Source organism: Canis lupus, chromosome 16 (genome assembly GCF_048164855.1).
Source record: "Canis lupus baileyi chromosome 16, mCanLup2.hap1, whole genome shotgun sequence".
In the NCBI taxonomy this organism is placed as follows: Eukaryota; Metazoa; Chordata; class Mammalia; order Carnivora; family Canidae; genus Canis; species Canis lupus.
Window position 1 is genome coordinate 3502217 of NC_132853.1, and position 19520 is coordinate 3521736.

Sequence of the window (19520 nt, forward strand, 5' to 3'; positions counted from 1 at the left end):
ACAGTCAACAAAACTAAAAGACAACCTACAGAATGGGAGAAGATATTTGCAAATGACATATCAGATAAAGGGCTAGTTTCCAAGATCTATAAAGAACTTATTAAACTCAACACCAAAGAAACAAACAATCCAATCATGAAATGGGCAAAAGACATGAAGAGAAATCTCACAGAGGAAGACATAGACATGGCCAACATGCATATGAGAAAATGCTCTGCATCACTTGCCATCAGGGAAATACAAATGAAAACTACAATGAGATACCACCTCACACCAGTGAGAATGGGGAAAATTAACAAGGCAGGAAACAACAAATGTTGGAGAGGATGCGGAGAAAAGGGAACCCTCTTACACTGTTGGTGGGACTGTGAACTGGTGCAGCCACTCTGGAAAACTGTGTGGAGGTTCCTCAAACAGTTAAAAATAGACCTGCCCTACGACCCAGCAATTGCACTGTTGGGGATTTACCCCAAAGATACAAATGCAATGAAACGCCGGGACACCTGCACCCCGATGTTTCTAGCAGCAATGGCCACGATAGCCAAACTGTGGAAGGAGCCTCGGTGTCCAACGAAAGATGAATGGATAAAGAAGATGTGGTCTATGTATACAATGGAATATTACTCAGCTATTAGAAATGACAAATACCCACCATTTGCTTCAACGTGGATGGAACTGGAGGGTATTATGCTGAGTGAAGTAAGTCAGTCGGAGAAGGACGAACATTATATGTTCTCATTCATTTGGGGAATATAAATAATAGTGAAAGGGAATATAAGGGAAGGGAGAAGAAATGTGTGGGAAATATCAGAAAGGGAGACAGAACGTAAAGACTGCTAACTCTGGGAAACGAACTAGGGGTGGTAGAAGGGGAGGAGGGCGGGGGGTGGGAGTGAATGGGTGACGGGCACTGGGTGTTATTCTGTATGTTAGTAAATTGAACACCAATAAAAAAAAATAAATAAATAAAATAAAAGTATAGTTAAAAAAAAAAATAAAAAAAAAATAAAACGGTCCTATTAAGAGGAAAATGTGATGGATTCGTATTATGGAAAAACTAAATGAATTAAAATCTAACAATTTAAAAAAAAAAAAAGGATTAAGGAGTAAGAGTACACTTACTGTAATGAACACTGAGTAATGTATGCAATTGTTGAATCACTTTGTTGTATACCTGAAACTAATATAATACTATATGTTAACTATACTGAATTAAAATAAAAATAAATTTTAAGAAATGACTCTTTGAAAACTTCTCTTAGATACAGCAAAGGCATCTCAAATTAATAGAAGATAAAACTTGGGCTGCCTCTCCCACTCCTCTTCACACACCAAAACAAACAAAACAAAACAAAACAAAACAAAACACCTAAGGCGTCACCTTTGGTACCTCTCCTCTCCCACACTTCTCATATCTAATTGATCCCTAAGTCCTGTGAATTTTAGCTTTTAAATAGTTCGAGACTCTGTCTTCTTCTTTCAATCTCCATTGTGGCCCCTGCCCACCTCAGTCTCACCTCACTCTATTTTCTCTTCCCAACTTTTTATTCCAGCCACACTGCAGTAATTAGTTCTTCACACTGGTCTTAATTAGTTCCCTGACCACTACACGTTTCCTCCCACTGAAGTGTCACTGTCATGCGGTTCCATCTGTCAGGAACCTCCACTTGCCAAATATCTCTGGTATCACTTTCTCAGGGAGTTTCTCTTTGCTTCAGTTTGCTTCTCTTCTCTTTTCTCTTCTTTCTTTCTTTCAGATTTTATTTATTTATTTGGCAGAGAGAGAGAGCACAAGCAGGGTGAGTTGCAGGCAGAGGGAGAGGGGGAGAAGCAGGCTCCCTGCTAAGCAAGGAGCCTGATGCAGGGCTCGATCCCAGGAACCTGGAATCATGAACTGAGCTGAAGGCAGAGGCTTAACTGACAGAATCATTCAGGCACCCTTCTCAGGGAATTTCTCTTTGACTCCTAAGGCTAGGCTCTCATAAATGGCATTTCTGTCCTTCACATTACTTAACTCCATTTTTATGCAAACATTACTTAGCTTAATTATTTGTTTTTTTTTAATTATTGTCCATTTCTCTCACTAGATTGTGGAATTCATGAAAGAAAGACCGTGTGTGGCTCTACTTACCATTGTATATCCAGCAAAATATGTGGTATATAACACACACTCAATAAATATTTACTGAATGCATGAATGAATACAAATGATAAGTGAAATGAGCCAGTTACAAAGTGCTCTTACATTTGATAATTTCTTCTTCCCCATCAAACTGTAAATTTTTTGAGCAGCAATCACATTTCTCTTATTCTCCATTTTATCCTCAATACTTAGGGCCTGGAACTCCATAAATTTTTGCTGAATGAAGGAATAACAAAAAAATGAAGCCTTTAAGATTAAGCTGGGTATCAAGAGAAGAGTGAGAAAGGCATTTCTGACTAAGGAAACAGCAAAAGCAGACATGGTATCTGTGTCAAGAAGTTGCCAGTTAAAGAATGGATGCATAGGAGCACAGCTGAGGGTCAGAATGGGAAGGGCCTCTAAGGCCGTATTATTTAGGTAAGTGGTTCTCAATGATGACTCTAAGGAATATAAATTAGAAGCAGCAAACCAGAAATGGGAGGAGAGCAGACAGGTGGTTATATAGATAGCAAAAATGGGGAAGTATAAAGAATTCAAACTGCAAAGTTGTCAGAAAACAATGTAAGGTCAAATATTCTTATATACTTATATAAGCCCACAAGAATACTAGTGTATCATAGCACAGTACAATTCTCTAAATCATTAAGAAAGGGCTAAGTTATATTTCTGTTGCTGAACTACTATCAGTATTGGTTGTACTAGCAGCTGGCTGTAGTTGTTGTATTGAACAGAAATAAACACTGGACACTTGTCATGTATTTTCTCATCTTATTTTCATACCTACCTCTTTACAAAGCTTCCATCCTCATTTTACACGCAAGATAACTACAGTACATGGGATTAAATCAATTCATCTAAGATCACATTGATAAGTGTTAATGCCAGAATTCAAACCAAGACTATTGCTTTGGATCCCACTCTTAACCACTATGCTATACTCTAAGAAGAGGCAGGGGAAATCCAGAGTCAGGCACTTTACCGACTGAGGCAGGTGCCCCCCAAATGTATTCATTTTCTAACTGAAAGTTTGTACTCTTTAACCAATATCTCCCCATTTACCCTATCCCCCAGTCCATAGTAATCACCATTCTAATCTGTTTCTGCATATTTGGTTTTAGAGTGCACATATAAGTGATATTATGTACTTATCTCACTTAGCATAATGCTCTCAAGGTCAATCCATGTTGTTGCAAATGGCAGGATTTCCTTCTTTCTCACAGCTGAATAATATTCCATTGTGTGTGTTTGTGTATGTATGTATGTGTATACATATTCCACATCTTCTTTATCTTTTTTTTTTTTTAAGATTTTATTTATTCATGAGAGACACAGAAAGAGAGAGAGAGGCAGAGACATAGGCAGAGGAAGAAGCAGGCTCCATGCAGGGAGCCCAACATGGGACTCAATCCCAGGACTCCAGGATCACACCCCGGGCCGAAAGCAGGCTCTAAACCGCTGAGCCACCCAGGTGTCCCTTCTTTATTTTTTCAATAGACACTTAGATTGTTTCCGTATCATGACTACTGTAAAAAATGCTATAATGAACATGGGAGTGTAGATACCTTTTCAAGATCCTGTTTTCTTTTCCTTTGGATATATACCCAGAAGTGGGATTGCTAGATCATACGGTAGTTCTTTTTTTAATTTTTTGAGGAACCTCTATATTGCTTTCCATTGTGGTTGTACCTAGTTACATTCCTACCAACAGTACACAAAGGTTCCCTTTTCTCCATATCCTCGCCAACATTTGTTGTATCTTGTCTTTCTGATGACAGCCATTCTGACAGGTATGAAGTGGTTGCATCATAATTCTTTTGGAGAGCACTGCTCTATTGCCAGAAACTGCCACTCATTGAGCAATGCAATAATCTCAAAAGTATACTACTACAGCTTTCTAGACTACAGCAAAACTCTTTAAGCTTTTAGCAGCTCACCCATCAGTAGCCTGATAAAGAACAATAGTAAACAAGAGGTCAGTGAAATATGTTGAATGTTTAAGGGACAAATGAAAAGAAGAAGACAAGGAATAGCCATTCTAGTGTACAACAGAGTCATAATATATGACTAAAATTTGCACAAAAATTGGGACTAGTCGAAATTACCCTTGAAGAATCACTTAAGTTATCTATAGAGTAAATGAGGGTGCCTGTAAAGATTAGGTATATACCTCCTACCTCAAATTCTTGACAGGATAAAACCTCACTGAATTTTATTTTTCTCTCTTTCATAAATGAGTGTTACTCAAAAAATATTATTTCACTCTTGAATATGATGAAATGCAGATTAAAAAGGAATGTTTAAAAAAATTTATATGTCAAAAATAGATCCACTGATAGTCAACTGATATTTGACAAAGGATCAAAGGCTTTGGGAGAAAAGCAGCAAAAAAAAAAAAAAAAAAAAAAAGGAATGGACAAAGTATAATCTTTTCAAGTAGGTATTTACATGTAAAAAAAAACTAAATCCAGACATAGACTTAACAAATTTTAATTTAATTAAAATGTTTAATAAAAATTAACTCAAAATGAATCACAGACCTAACTGTAAAGCACAAAAAGACATAAAAAACTTCTAGAAAAGGGACTCCTGGATGGCTCAGTGGTTGAGCACCTGCCTTCAGTTCAGGGTGTGGTCCTGGGATCAAGTCCTATATTGGGCTCCCCACAGGGAGCCTGCTTCTCCCTCTGCCTGTGTGTCTCCCCCTCTGTGTGTCTCTCATGAATAAGTAAATAAAATCTTAAAAAAAAAAAAAAACAACTTCTAGACGATAACATACAATAGAATTTAGGTAATGTTGGGTTCAGTGATGACTTTTTAGGTACAATTTATGAAAGAAAAAACTGCTAAGTTGGAGTTGATGCTGTTATGAAAATGAAAAGATAAGCCACAGATTGGGAGAAAATCTTTATAAAACAAATATCTGAAAATATACAAAAAACTCTTAAAAATCAATAAGAAAGCAACCTGATTATAAATTGGCCAAAAACTTGGGACAGCTGACCAAGAATATAGATTGGTGTCAAATAAACATATAAAAAGATGCTCACTATCATTTTGTTAGGGAATTGCATATTAAAGCAAAAATGAGATATCACTGCATACCTATTAAAATAGCTAAATTCCAAAGCACTTACAAAACCAAATACTGGAAAGGATTTGCAGCAAAAGGAACTCTCATGCATTGATGATGGAAATACAAAACAGTATAACTACTTTGGAAGATATGCTGGCAGTTTCTTAGAAAGCTAAGCAAAGGCTTATCATACAATCCAGCAATTGCACTCCTCTAAGTTACTTGCAAAATGAACTGAAAACTTTTGTCTACATGAAAACCTGCCATAAATGTTTATAGTAGATTTACTAATAATTGCTGAAAATTGGAAACAAGCTGTTCTTCAGTAGGTGAATGGAAAAACAAACTGTGGTGCATTCATGCCACGGAATAGTATTCAGTTATATAAAGAAATGAACTATCAAGCCACGAAAAGACATAAAGGAACCTTAAATACATATTGCTAAGTGAAAGATGACAGTCTGAAAAGTCTTTCATAGTATGATTTCATCTAGCTGACGTTCTGGAAAATGCAAAACTATAGACAGTTAAAAGATAAGCAGTTGCCAAAGGTGAGAAGCGAGGGATGAAAGTGGAGCACAGGGCATTTTTAGTGTGGTGAAATAATTCTCTATGATGCAATAATTAGAAATGTACCATACAGGGATGCCTGAGTGGCTCAGCAGTTGAGTGTCTGCCTTTGGCTCAGGGCATGATCGCAGAGTCCCGGGATTGAGTCCCACATTGGGCTTCTTGCATGGAGCCTGCTTCTCCCTCTGCCTATCTCTATCTCTCATGAATAAATAAGTAAAATCTTAAAAAAAAAAAAAAGAAAGAAAAAAAGAAAGAAATGTACCATACAGAGGTGCCTGGCTGGCTAGTTAGAAGAGCATACAACTCTTGATTTCAGGGTCATGAATCTGAGTCCCATACTGGGTGTAGAGATTACTAAAAGAATAAATAAACTTAAAAAAAAAAAAAAAGAGAATTGTACAATACAAAGAGTGTACCCTAATGTAAATTATGAACTTTAGTTAATAATAATGTATCAATATTGGTTCATCAATTGTAATATACCACACTGATGCAAGGTGTTAATAATAGGGGAAAACAAGTGTCAGGAAGGAGATGTGTAGCAATTCTGAGTTTTCTGTGTGGTTTTTCTATAAATCTAAAACTGCTTTAAAAATAAAACCTATTTGGGAACCCCGGTGGCGCAGCAGTTTAGCGCCTGCCTTTGGCCCAGGTAACGCGATCCCATGTCAGGCTCCTGGTGCATGGAGCCTGCTTCTCCCTCTGCCTATGTCTCTGCCTATGTCTCTGCCTCTCTCTCTCTGTGACTATCATAAAAAAAAAAAAAAAAAAAAAAAAAAAAAAGCTTATTTACAAAAAATTAAAAATAAAATAAAATAAAGCCTATTTAAAAAAATGTTTTAAAAATCTTATAGGTAACTGACTTCAGAATTTTAAATAAATCAAAACAGAAAAAACAATAACAAAGACGCATAAAACACAAAGCTTAAACACAAGTTGACTAACATGAAACTAACACATCAATGGTGATGATAAATGTTAGTAAGATAAACTTCCCTATAAAAAATGATTTAGGTGAGCCTGGCTGGCTGAGTCAGTGGAGCATGAGACTCTTGATCTCGAGGTTGTGAGTTGAAGCCCCACATTGGGTGTAGACATTACGTAAAAATCTTTTTTTTTCTTTTAAAAGAGTGATTTAGAGTCAAAAAAGAAAAACTTCACAAAATTATTCAACATATATATTTTTTAAGGCAAAGGTATTGGCTGAACACAAAGATGGGTCAGACAAATGCAAAGAACAGGGGTAGAAAAGCTCATATTAATGAAATAAAGCAAAGAAAAAGGCAGGACACAATACATAAAACAAACAGGTTGCTTCATATTGAAAAAAGTACAACTCACAGTAAGATATGAAATACATGAACATGTTTGTGTGCTGAAACATGAAAGTGGAAACTGTTGAAATCTCAGAAGAAACTGACAGGAACAAGAAAATGGAAACATTAATCCATTTCTCTTAATCCATCCATAGACCAAATAGACAAAAATATAAGAACATAGTAGTAATTAAACATACTGCTTTAGTAAGAATATACTTAATTCTATAACCTATAGAGAATATTTTTCCAGAATCCACAAAATATTTATAAAAATTCATTGTATAGTAAGCCCCCAAAATATAAATAAATCTCTAGGCAGAAATTTTATAGGCCATATTTTATGATGAAAATTCAATAAACATCAATCTACATAACAAAGTCTAAATTTAAAAATTCAACTATCTAGAGATTGAAATGATTTCAGTTCATTTCTAACAAATGTTTTTCCTAAAATCACTGTCTCAAAATAAGCAGGGAATTAACTTAAGTACCACATTCTATCTTGCTCAAGAGTTAACAGGTATAAGAGTAAAGGAAGCCAAAAATTCTAGCCAAATGCCAAATTCTTCATTCCTTCCCTGGTGCCAAAGTCTACTACTACCAGTGACAGTTTTCAAGGCAGAGAGACAAAAGAACAGTATTCCTAAATAAATGGTTTTCTTAACAATCAGACTGCAACCATCCATCTAGCAATTTGGCCCCTGTGAATGAAGAGATCTTCATAGGGCTAACCCACTGGAAAAGATCAAATAAGGATCCATTCCAACCCTTAAGTACAAATGAGCTAGAAAGAAAATACCTTGTACTGCACTGTCTGACAGGAAGAGCTCCCAGGGATTTATTTTATAGATTGTCTTATACCAAACAAAACTGAGAAATCCACTGTCACATAATAATTGTAAAAAATTTCAGAGGACCAATGGTTTATTCAGATTCAATGTAATTCTTTCATTCAAAATATACTAATAAAGCAACTACTAAAAAATGTGAATGTGTTAGATACTTCAGGAATATAAATCTTGGGGGATCCCTGGGTGGCGCAGCGGTTTGGCACCTGCCTTTGGCCCAGGGCGCGATCCTGGAGACCCGGGATCGAATCCCACATCAGGCTCCCGGTACATGGAGCCTGCTTCTCCCTCTGCCTGTGTCTCTGCCTCTCTCTCTCTCTCTGTGACTATCATAAATAAATAAAAATTAAAAAAAAAAAAAAGGAATATAAATCTTGGGACTCCTGGATGGCTCAATGGCTAAGCATCTGCCTTTGGCTCAGGGTGTGATCCTGGAGTTCCGGAATCAAGTCCCATAGCGGGCTCCCTGCAGGGAGCCTGCTTCTCCCTCTACCTGTCTCTGCCTCTCTCTGTATCTCTCATGAATAAATAAATAAAACTTAAAAAAAAAAAAAAGGAATATAAATCTTAGTAAGACGCATTCAATTTCATAGGCTTACAAACTAGTACTAGTAAGAGATAATCTGTTTGGGGGGTTCAGAATTGCTAAATTATTTAAATCTTTCTCATCCTTACTATTTTTTTGTCTGCTTTATCAACAAGTTTTTGATAGGAATGCAACAAAATTTCCCATTATGACTGTGGATCAGTCAATGCTGCTTTACAATTCTCTTAAAATATTCTGGGACTATATTGCTAGGTGCCTACACAGTCATAATTATTATTTTGGTGGGCTGTGTCTCTTTTTTCATTATGTAGTTTACTGAAATATCCCTACTGATGTTTTTTTTTGCCTTAAATTCTATTAAGACTCTCACCACACCCCACCTCCCAACCCCCTTCATTTCCCTTAGTCAGGTGAAGCTGAAGACTCTGGCCCATGGGAAAGGAGAAGGGAGAATGGCTGCCTGACAGCTTCTGGAATGGAAAGAAAGTAAAGATCTTTTGTAAAGGAACAGTTCTCAATTTTGATGAAGTCCAACTGACCATCTTGTTTTGTTATGGATCCTGCTTTCAGTGCCATGTACGAGAACTCTTCATCTAGTTCTTAGTCCCAAAGATTTTGTTTCTTCTCTCTCTCTCTCTCTTTAAGATTTTATTTATTTATTCATGAGAAACACACAGAGAGCAGACACACAAGCAGAGGAAGAAGCAGGCTCCCTGAGCAATGCCTGATGCGGGACTCAATCCCAGGACCCCAGGATCAAGTCCTGAGTCAAAGGCAGACACTCAACCACTAGCCACCCAGGTGTCCCTGTTCTGCTTTCTCCTAAAATTTTATAGTTTTACATTTCGGTCTCAACTCATTTTCGAATCACTTTTTTTTTTTTCTTTTTTCTTTTTCTTTTTTTTTTTCGAATCACTTTTGTACAAAATAGATGATGTTTATGTTGATTTTCTTGGTTTATGGATGTCTAGTTTTTCCAGCAGCATTTGTTGAAAAGGCTATCCTTCCTCCATTTCATTTGTATATGCTTTTTACTTTTAAAGGATTTTATTTATGTATTTGACAGAGAGCTAGAGCCAGAGAGCACAAGCAAGGGGAACGACAGAGGGAGAAGAAGAAGCAGGCTTCCACTGAGCAGGAAGTACGATGCAGGGCTTGATCCCAGGACCCTGGGATCATGACCTAAGCCTAAGGCAGAGGCTTAACTGATGGAGCCACCCAGGTGCCTCTGTATATGAGCTTTTAATATGAAGACTCACTTGTATCTGCTTTCAATTCTGGGAAATACTCTGGTATCATTATCTTTTTGAATACTGTTTCTCTGAGATTCCCTCCATTCTCTGCCTCACCAGCGGGAGGCTCTCCATCTTTCCTCCATGTCTCTTAACTTGCTCATGTTTCATTCCCTGAATCTCTTTATCTTTTTTGTGTCATATCCCAGGTTGAAATCACTGGTTTTTTCTTTCAACTCAGTCCCTCTTTAACTGTGCCCAGTCAGGAGTTTATTCCATATACTTTTTTGTTGTTACTTTAATAAGTGCATTTTATATTTCCAGGACTTTTCATTGGTTCTCTTCTAAATCCACCCCTTAATTCTCATCTGTTTGGTTTTCTTTCACTATTTCCAGAAATTTACCAGGGATGTTATTCCTTCATCTCTTTGAAGATTTTGAAGATATTTATTTAAGGTTAATTTTCAGATTGCTTTACTATATTTTGCTGGAAGTGCATCCATCTCCTGATTATTGTCTTAGTACTACCTATATGTGTTTGTTTGGGAATTTTAATTTGCTAGCTCTTCTTGAATAGGAACAGTTTCTCTCTCTCTTTTTTTTTTGTCTCTCTCTCTCTCCCGCCCTTCCTCTTCCACCCCTCTCTGTTTCTACAGTTTTTGCCACCATCCTCCATCCCCGTCCGAGCAGAGAGCTCCACTCTAGAACTAGGTCTTACCCTGGCAGCTTAGGGTTCCTATCACTTGTAAACACTAGGGATATCATAAAGGTAGTCATGTCATGGCCAGGTCCTACTCGCACTGTTATCTCTACTCCTCCACCACCCCAGAAACACAACTTTAAACAAGCCACAGATCCAGGCAGCTTTGTTCAGTTTCCTTTCATAGTTAGGACAATCCCACCCCAGATCCTCATTTCCAGCAGTGAGACTTCCTCTGGTCCCCATCCAGGCATGATGGTCCTTTGGTCTCCATACTCACAAGCAGTGTTGCCCATTCTTTTCTGACATCATGGCATACTTTTAAAATAATACTATGTGTATAGCACAGGGGTAGGTGGATGAGACTCTTCCCCACCCATAAATGATATAGCTGGGGGCTCTGACCACCCAGGCCCTGCCAGCTACCCTGAAGCCTGATAATAATCAGTATTTCACACCCTGGTAAACTTATTCACAACATGTTCTGTGGGAAGTACCACCCTAAAAGAATCAACAACCTGTGCATGCTGCCTACTTCCATACTTTGGTTCTGCTTTTAGTCTACCAGCATGTTTATCTTGTTACTAAAGTACAAGTATGACAGTAACATATTTTATTTATCACTGCTGTGCATTTGGAACAGAATACAGAATTTAAAGACTGAATTTGTTTTTTTATTTTTTTATTTTTATTATTTTTATTTTTTATAATAAATTTATTTTTTATTGGTGTTCAATTTGCCAACATACAGAATAACACCCAGTGCTCATCCCATCAAGTGCCTCCCTCAGTGCCCGTCACCCATTCACCCCCACCCCCTGCCCTCCTCCCCTTCCACCACCCCTAGTTCATTTCCCAGAGTTAGGGGTCTTCATGTTCTGTCTCCCTTTCTGATATTTCCTACCCATTTCTTCTCCCTTCCCTTCTATTCCCTTTCATTATTATTTATATTCCCCAAATGAATGAGACCATATAATGTTTGTCCTTCTCCAATTGACTTATTTCACTCAGCATAATACCCTCCAGTTCCATCCATGTCGATGCAAATGGTGGGTATTTGTTATTTCTAATGGCTGAATAATATTCCATTGTATACATAAACCACATCTTCTTTATCCATTCATCTTTCGAGGGACACCGAGGCTCCTTCCACAGTTTGGCTATTGTGGACGTTGCTGCTAGAAACTTCGGGGTCCTGGTGTTTTATTGCATCTGCATCTTTGGGGTAAATCCCCAGCAGTGCAATTGCTGGGTCCTAGGGCAGATCTGTTTTTAACTCTTTGAGGAACCTCCACACAGTTTTCCAGAGTGGCTGCACCAGTTCACATTCCCACCAACAGTGTAAGAGGGTTCCCTTTTCTCCGCATCCTCTCCAACATTTGTGGTTTCCTGCCTTGTTAATTTGCCCCATTCTCACTGGTGTGAGGTAGGATCTCATTGTGGTTTTGATTTGTATTTTCCTGATGGCAAGTGATGCGGAGCATTTTCTCATGTGCTTCTTGGCCATGTCTATGTCTTCCTCTGTGAGATTTCTGTTCATGTCTTTTGCCCATTTCATGATTGGATTGTTTGTTTCTTAGGTGTTGAGTTTAATAAGTTCTTTATAGATCTTGGAAACTAGCCCTTTATCTGATATGTCATTTGCAAGTATCTTCTCCCATTCTATAGGTTGTCTTTGAGTTTTGTTGACTGTATCCTTTGCTGTGCAAAAGCTTCTTATCTTGATAAAGTCCCAATAGTTCATTTTTGCTTTTGTTTCTTTTGCCTTCGTGGATGTATCTTGCAAGATGTTACTGTGGCCGAGTTCAAAAAGGGTGTTGCCTGTGTTCTCCTCTAGGATTTTGGTGGAATCTTGTCTCACATTTAGATCTTTCATCCATTTTGAGTTTATCTTTGTGTATGGTGAAAGAGAGTGGTCTAGTTTCATTCTTCTGCATTTTGACAAGTGGATGTCCAATTTTCCCAGCACCATTTATTGAAGAGACTGTCTTTCTTCAGTGGATAGTCTTTCCTCCTTTATCGAGTATTAGTTGACCATAAAGTTGAAGGTCCACTTCTGGATTCTCTATTCTGTTCCATTGATCGATGTGTCTGTTTTTGTGCCAGTCACACTGTCTTGATGACCACAGCTTTGTAGTACAACCTGAAATCTGGCATTGTGATGCCCCCAGCTATGGTTTTCTTTTTTAAAATTCCCCTGGCTATTTGGGGTCTTTTCTGATTCCACACAAATCTTAAAATAATTTGTTCTCTCTGAAGAAAGTCCATTGTATTTTGATAGGGATTGCATTAAACCTGTAAATTGCCCTGGGTAACATTGACATTTTCACAATATTAATTCTGCCAATCCATGAGCATGGAATATTTTTCCATCTCTTTGTTAAAGACTGAATTTGAAGGACCATCATAATTGAAGTCCACACTGTTCCCTGTGTTTCAGAACGTCATCTTCTCAACCTCACTGCATTACTTTTCCCTACTCCTTAAATTTTCAGTTTAGATGTCACTTAATCAAGGCCGCTCTTCATGACTACACTCTCACCCCCAACCATGGAGTCAGATGCTCTCACAGAACCTGATTTACATGCTATTGTATTGTACTACTACTGCATATTTACCTTAGATGGTAATCTCCCTGAGGGCATGAAATGCCTTTTTCACTTCTGTATGGCAAGTTCTAGCCTGTGTCTCCAGTAAGTATGAATCCAGTGAATATTTTAATATCACCTGTAATAACAGCATAGGGAGTATAATGTAACAGTGAAGAGCTAGGGCTCTGAAGAGAGATCCTTAGGTTTTAATGCCGGTTCTACCACTTTCTGTATGATTTAGGAAGGCTGCTTAGCCTCTCTAAGCTTTAATTTCCTCATTTGTAACATTATGTCACAATTCAACTCCTGACTCTGTTCATTACTCACTGTGTAACCCTAGCCAATCCTGGGTGTCTCTTGGTCTCAGTGCCTGCACTAAGCAATATCTTAGTTAACTTAGACAACATGTATAAAGTCCCTAGCACTTTGACTCCTATAAGGATAACACAATAGCTCAGCCTTGGACAGAACTGCTGACTCAACCCTTTTCTGAACCTAGGTGGTTGAAAAGGCTTTTTCATTGCCAGGAATAGTAGAGATTATCTTTATATTTACAATTTAATCAGACAAAGTAGAGGGCAATGTCAGTAAGAACTTGAAAGAATAATTTTATTTTTTTTTAAGATTTTATTTGAGAGAGGGAGAGAGAGAGTGAGTGAATAGAGGGAGAGGGAGAGAAAGAGACAGAATCTCAAGCAGACTGCAGAGCCTGATGTGGGGCTCGATCTCATGACCCTGAGATCAAGACCTAAGCCAAAATCAACAGTCGCTTAACCAATTGAGCCACCCAGGTACCCCCAAAGAGTAATTTAAAATACAAATTTAATGCACCTTAAGAAGAAAGAAAAAACTGACCACAGACTGGACCATTCTAAGAGAAGAGAAAGTCTCCATGAGAATTCATTTCCAAAACGAAGGCATGTACTACATTTTGCTGTATCTCAAATCTTATTGATCAAGAGAGCACAGAAAACTAGAAGAGGATGGCTATCAGATAAGACATTCAAGTATAGGAGAATCAATGCGACAAAGCACTTTAAGTCCGAGTTATGCTATACAGGCAAAGATTCTACTTTCAAGTGCTATATTGTTAATATAATTATTTAATCACGAATAGAGATTAGTGACTGAGAGAAAAACTGTGCCACTGACCAATAAAAAAGAAAACTATAATTCAGACCAAAAGGAAATAATGCAAGAACCTTAGCATTAAACAGACCAGGGGTCAAATCTTGATGCTGCCATCTCCCATTGGTGTGACCTTTAGCAAATATCAATCCTCTGATTCTGAATTTCCTCCTTTACAGAATCAGGATCATAATGCTTATCTCACAGAGACCAGGAGAGTTAAACAAGAAATTGGGTATGCAGAGGTCAGCATTAGTACTCAACTCATGGTAGGTGTTCAACAAATATTAGTTCCCTCCTATGGTCTCCCATGCAACTTTTGCCAGCAAGCATCACAAAAGGGTTTTGAAACTGCTAAAATATATTTCCTCATGTCTGGATTCACAAACTTATCAGTCTACTTTGTAAGCAGATTCTGAAATACACCTGAGCTACACAGGCCCAAAATCTGGTAAGCAACCTGACCTGGATCTGTGTGGGCATCTGGTTCCCAGACCAATGCCTAGAAAGACTAACTGGGCGCAAAATGCAACAGGGGTGGCCAAAAGAAGCCAGAAACTAGAGCAGCCAAAAAGAGGAAGGATTACTTGAGTTTCGGCTCCCGTCCTTCACTTGTGTACTGCCAGCAGATGAGCCCAATCAAGTCCTGCACCCTGGCGCTGGCCATTGTCACCACAGTCATTGGCAGCAGCCTGTCCTGGCTTGAGTGCAGGGGGAGGTAGACGTCGATCTTCTTGGTTGCTGTTGTGCCTACGTGACCCTGTGGACAAAACACACACATGAGGGTAAAGCATTCAGTCATGGTCATGCAGATCCCAATGGGCCCCAATGACTGCTCACCAGCCATTTCTCATCCTCCAGCAGAGATCTCTTTAAGAGCTTGAAATGGTCCCAGAGAAGAAACACTGTCTAGTTTTAAGGTCTTTTTTCCCCTTTAATTTTCATTTTCTAATGGTCTAATAGATCCAGCTCTGCCTGTAGTAAGGTAAATGACCAAATGAGCACTACAACCAAAATAAACAAAATAAGAGTAGTAAACAGACCGGATATTTGGTGTCAGGTGATATGCTTCGCTACTTATTCACTGTGGCCTTAGACAAGTCACCATTAGACCCACACATTAGCTGCCCTTCCTGAAAATTGCCATATCACTCTTTGAGACTTTGGGATAAGCTGCATGGAAAGCTATCACACTTCATGAGGAAGCATTTAGGCCTGTAGCACTGGAACCAAGGGTTTGCCTTCTCAGGGATTAGGGGGGTTAATTCCCCTATGCAGTCCACCTGTTTATTTCAGCCATCTGCACTGAAGTTCAAGGGTTCCTCATCTTCTATTACTGTCCTAACCACACTGTTCTCTACATCCTCAATCCCTTCCGCATACTCACCCCTTCTCTCTCCTGAAACTTCCATGCCTTCTGAAACTCCTGTACTAATCAACAAACTTCCATAAATCACTCCTTTTAAAAAAACACTCCTTCCACCTATTTGTCTTAACTGACACATGCTAGTCATTGAAGATACTGTTTCCTCTGCTGCCCAGAAGACTGTTCTGCATTTTTCTTTTTAATCCCTAAGTCCTCAAGGATAGGAGGTTGGATAGGTATTCTTGTCCCCCTACTTCCAAACTATTACTTCCCTTTCTTGCAAAAATCCTTGTTGCTTTGAGACCCAAGCCCTCCAACTATACTAACCTCTCCCTTTACTTTTTTGTTTCTGTTACCCACCAATCTTCTAGTCCTGCTTCTCCCTCACTGAGTCTTCTTTTTTTTTTTAATTTTTTTTAAGTTTTTATTTACTTATGATAGTCACAGAGAGAGAGAGAGAGGCGCAGAGACACAGGCAGAGGGAGAAGCAGGCTCCATGCACCGGGAGCCCGAAGTGGGATCCGATCCCGGGTCTCCAGGATCGCGCCCTGGGCCAAAGGCAGGTTCCAAACCGCTGCGCCACCCAGGGATCCCTCACTGAGTCTTCTTTCCACTCCAATACCTATCATCATTCTTGGAACTCCATCTAAAGGAACAATCCATATAATAGCCAAGTGCCTCAATCACTAGACCATGTCATCCCACGTCTTTTTATCCACTCCTTTTTTTTTTTTTAAGATTTTATTTATTTATTCATGAGAGACATAAAGAGAGAGGCAGAGACACAGGCAGAGGGAGAAGCAGGCTCCATGCAGGGAGCCAGACGTGGGACTCGATCCCGGGTCTCCAGGATCACACCCTGGGCTAAAGGCGGCACTAAACCGCTGAGCCACTCGGTCTGCCCTCCACTCCACCTTTAATCACTTATTGCAGTGGGTACACCAGGATCTGTACTAGCTCCAAAATCTCAAATTAGAACATCTATTCACTGATTATATTTTAATATATTTTCATCTCACCTGTTCAAGTAGTTCCCCCAAATTCTTCAACTTACAATTTACTGACTCATCACTATAAATGATGTCACCTATATTTCCTAACACCACACCCTCCAGATTACATGATCCACCATTGTAATCTATCTTTCAAAAATACAGTTTAATACTCTCTTCCTCCACGGGACTCAACTGGCAAAATGCCAGCCTCGGATGAACCCAACCCTCTGCACTCCCCAGCGAAACATTACTGGAAAAAAATCATGTAACTGCACAGATTGAATTGACTTTAAATTCATGATGATAAATCTCAAAACACTCAGCATTGTATAGCAAACCTATTACATCCCCTGATTCAACTTGCGCCCCATGCAAGACCATCACTGCATACTTTGGCTTCTCTCCTCAAACTTCTCATGAGTCCACCTTGACCTCAGCTCCTATCCTTTGTTCTTGTACTGCCAAAGGAACAAGAAATATTCTTATTCTTCATTAAGAAAATAAGAGCTTGGGATCCCTGGGTGGCGCAGCGGTTTGGCGCCTGCCTTTGGCCCAGGGCGCGATCCTGGAGACCTGGGATCGAATCCCACATCAGGCTCCCGGTGCATGGAGCCTGCTTCTTCCTCTGCCTGTGTCTCTGCCTCTCTCTCTCTCTCTGTGACTATCATAAATAAATTAAAAAAAAAAAAAAAGGAGTTCTAGCAAATTTAAAAAAAAAAAAAAAAGAAAATAAGAGCTTTCAGAAAGGAATTCTCTTATCCTCCCATAATTAAATTCACAGACTTACTCAGATTTAACCACACATACCCCCGACACTGGAGTGTCACACATCTCATTAAAGGTTAATCTCTCTACTCATGTTCTGTGTCCCTTTGGCTCTCACTTTCACAAGAACTTTACTCCTTCATTTACTTTACTCTTCTTCTACATTATCAACTTCTCCCTTTCTTGGCTTCTATGACATACATTGTTAGTTTTTGTAAATCCTCTTTGGTCTCTCAGTCTCCTTTGCAGATTTCTTTACCTCTACAGTCTCTGTTAGCATTCCTTGGCCTCTAGATTGGGCTCTCTTTTGTCTTTCTGTGTATTTCTTCCATGGGTGATCTCACAGTCCCAAAGCTATAGTACAATCTATATCCTGTTGACACCCAAATCTTATCTCCATCCCAAACTTCTCTCTTGAATTCCAAATTCATACATCAAACTGTTTACACTGTTTACACAGTAGGCAGAAAAGTGTCACAGATGAGTTAAAACTTAAGTTCAAATCTAAATTTTTCACTATCCCTAACTCTGTCCCACCCCAAATTACAACACTCTCCTTCATTTCATAGTGTTACCACTACTAACCCCATTGCTGAAATCAGTAGTCTTGATTCTTCTTTCTTCCTCCTTCCTTCTACCTACTCCCTTAGTAAGTTCTAGTGTCTACTACAAAAATATATTTCAATAAAGGAAAAAACAGTCTTTTCAGCAAATGGGACAACTGGATAGCCACACACAAAAGAATGAATTTACTTCACATCATATACGAATATTAATTCAAAATGGATCAATGATTTAACTTTAAGGCTAAAACTAGAAAACTTTTAGAAGAAAACATGCATGTAACTTCTTCATGACCTTGGATTAGGCAATGATTTCTTTAACAAGACGCTAAACGAAATGAAATAAACTGGACTTTATAAAAATTAAAAACTTCTGGGCAGCCCTGGTGGCGCAGTGGTTTAGCGCCGCCTGCAGCCTGGGGTGTGATCCTGGAGACCCGGGATCGAGTCCCACGTCGGGCTCCCTGCATGGAGCCTGCTTCTCTCTCTGCCTGTGTCTCTGCCTCTCTTTCACTCTCTCTGAATAAATAAATAAATAAATCTTTAAAAAAAATTAAAAACTTTTGTGCCTCAAAGGATACTATCAAGAAAGTAAAAAGACAACCCACAGAATGGGAGAAAATATTTGCCAATCATGTATCTGACAAAAATTTAGTACCTATAATATATAATTCTTACGACTCAACAACAACAAAAAAGACAATCCAATCTTTAAAGATGTATTTATTTACTTGAGAGCGAGAGCGAGAGAGAGAGAGAGCAAGCAGGGGAAGGGGCAAAGAGAGAGGGAAGAGAGAACCCCAAGCAGACTCCCCACTAAGCCTCATGAGGAGCTCAATCTCATGACCTGAGGCAAAATGAAAAATCAGGTACTTAACTGACTGAGTACCCAGGCAGCCCATCCAATCTTTAAAAGGGCAAAGAACTTGAATAAACATTTCTCCAAAGAAAATATCCAAATGGCCAATAAATACATGAAAAAATGTTCAACATCATTATTCATTAAAGAAATGCAAATACAAATCACAGTGAGATACCACTTCACACTCACTAGGATGGTAATAATTTTTTTTTTTTTTAAGTAGGAGAAATAGGAAAGATTAGCAAGGATATGGAGAAGTTCGAACTCTCCTACATCGTTAGTGGGGATGTAAAACAATGCAGTCATCCTGGAAAAATAGTTTGTCAGTTTCTCAAAACTTAAACATATAGTTACTATATGACTTAGCAATGCCATTCCTAGGTGTACATAAGAGAACTGAAAACATATGTTCACATAAAAACGTATACATAAGTGTACATATAAGAGCATTATTCATAATAACCAAAGAATGAAAAAAATCCAGATGCCCATGAACTGATGAACTGATAAAATGTATACAATGGAATATTACTCAGCCATTAAAAGGTATGAAGTACTGACACATGCTATAACATGAATAAAGCTTGAAAGCATATGCTAAGAGAAAAGAAGCCAGGTATAAAAGAAGGAAGCCATTTCATAAAAGTGAACCCACTAATATGAAATGTCCAGAATACGCAAATCAATAGAAACAAAAAGATTACTGGTTGTCAGGATATGGGGTGGGAGGGCATGGGGAATTGAGAAGTATGAAGTTTCTTTTTGGGGTGATGGAATTGTTCTGGAATTAGTGGTGATAGCTGTATAACATTGTG

General features: G+C 38.6%; 1 protein-coding gene across 13 annotated transcripts in view; it reads right to left on the reverse strand.

Moving 5' to 3' along the window:
- The window catches only part of MAPKAP1 (MAPK associated protein 1), a 259089-nt gene that overhangs the window by 128436 nt on the left and 111133 nt on the right, over positions 1-19520 (reverse strand). For all 13 annotated transcript variants that reach the window (XR_012008291.1, XR_012008292.1, XM_072777941.1 and 10 more), the window contains one exon: positions 14742-14914. Coding sequence is in view for 11 of the 13 variants with exons in the window: in XM_072777937.1 (XP_072634038.1) it covers positions 14742-14914 (173 nt within the window). In the remaining 2 variants the exon portion in view is untranslated. The remainder of the gene's footprint in view (positions 1-14741; positions 14915-19520) is intronic.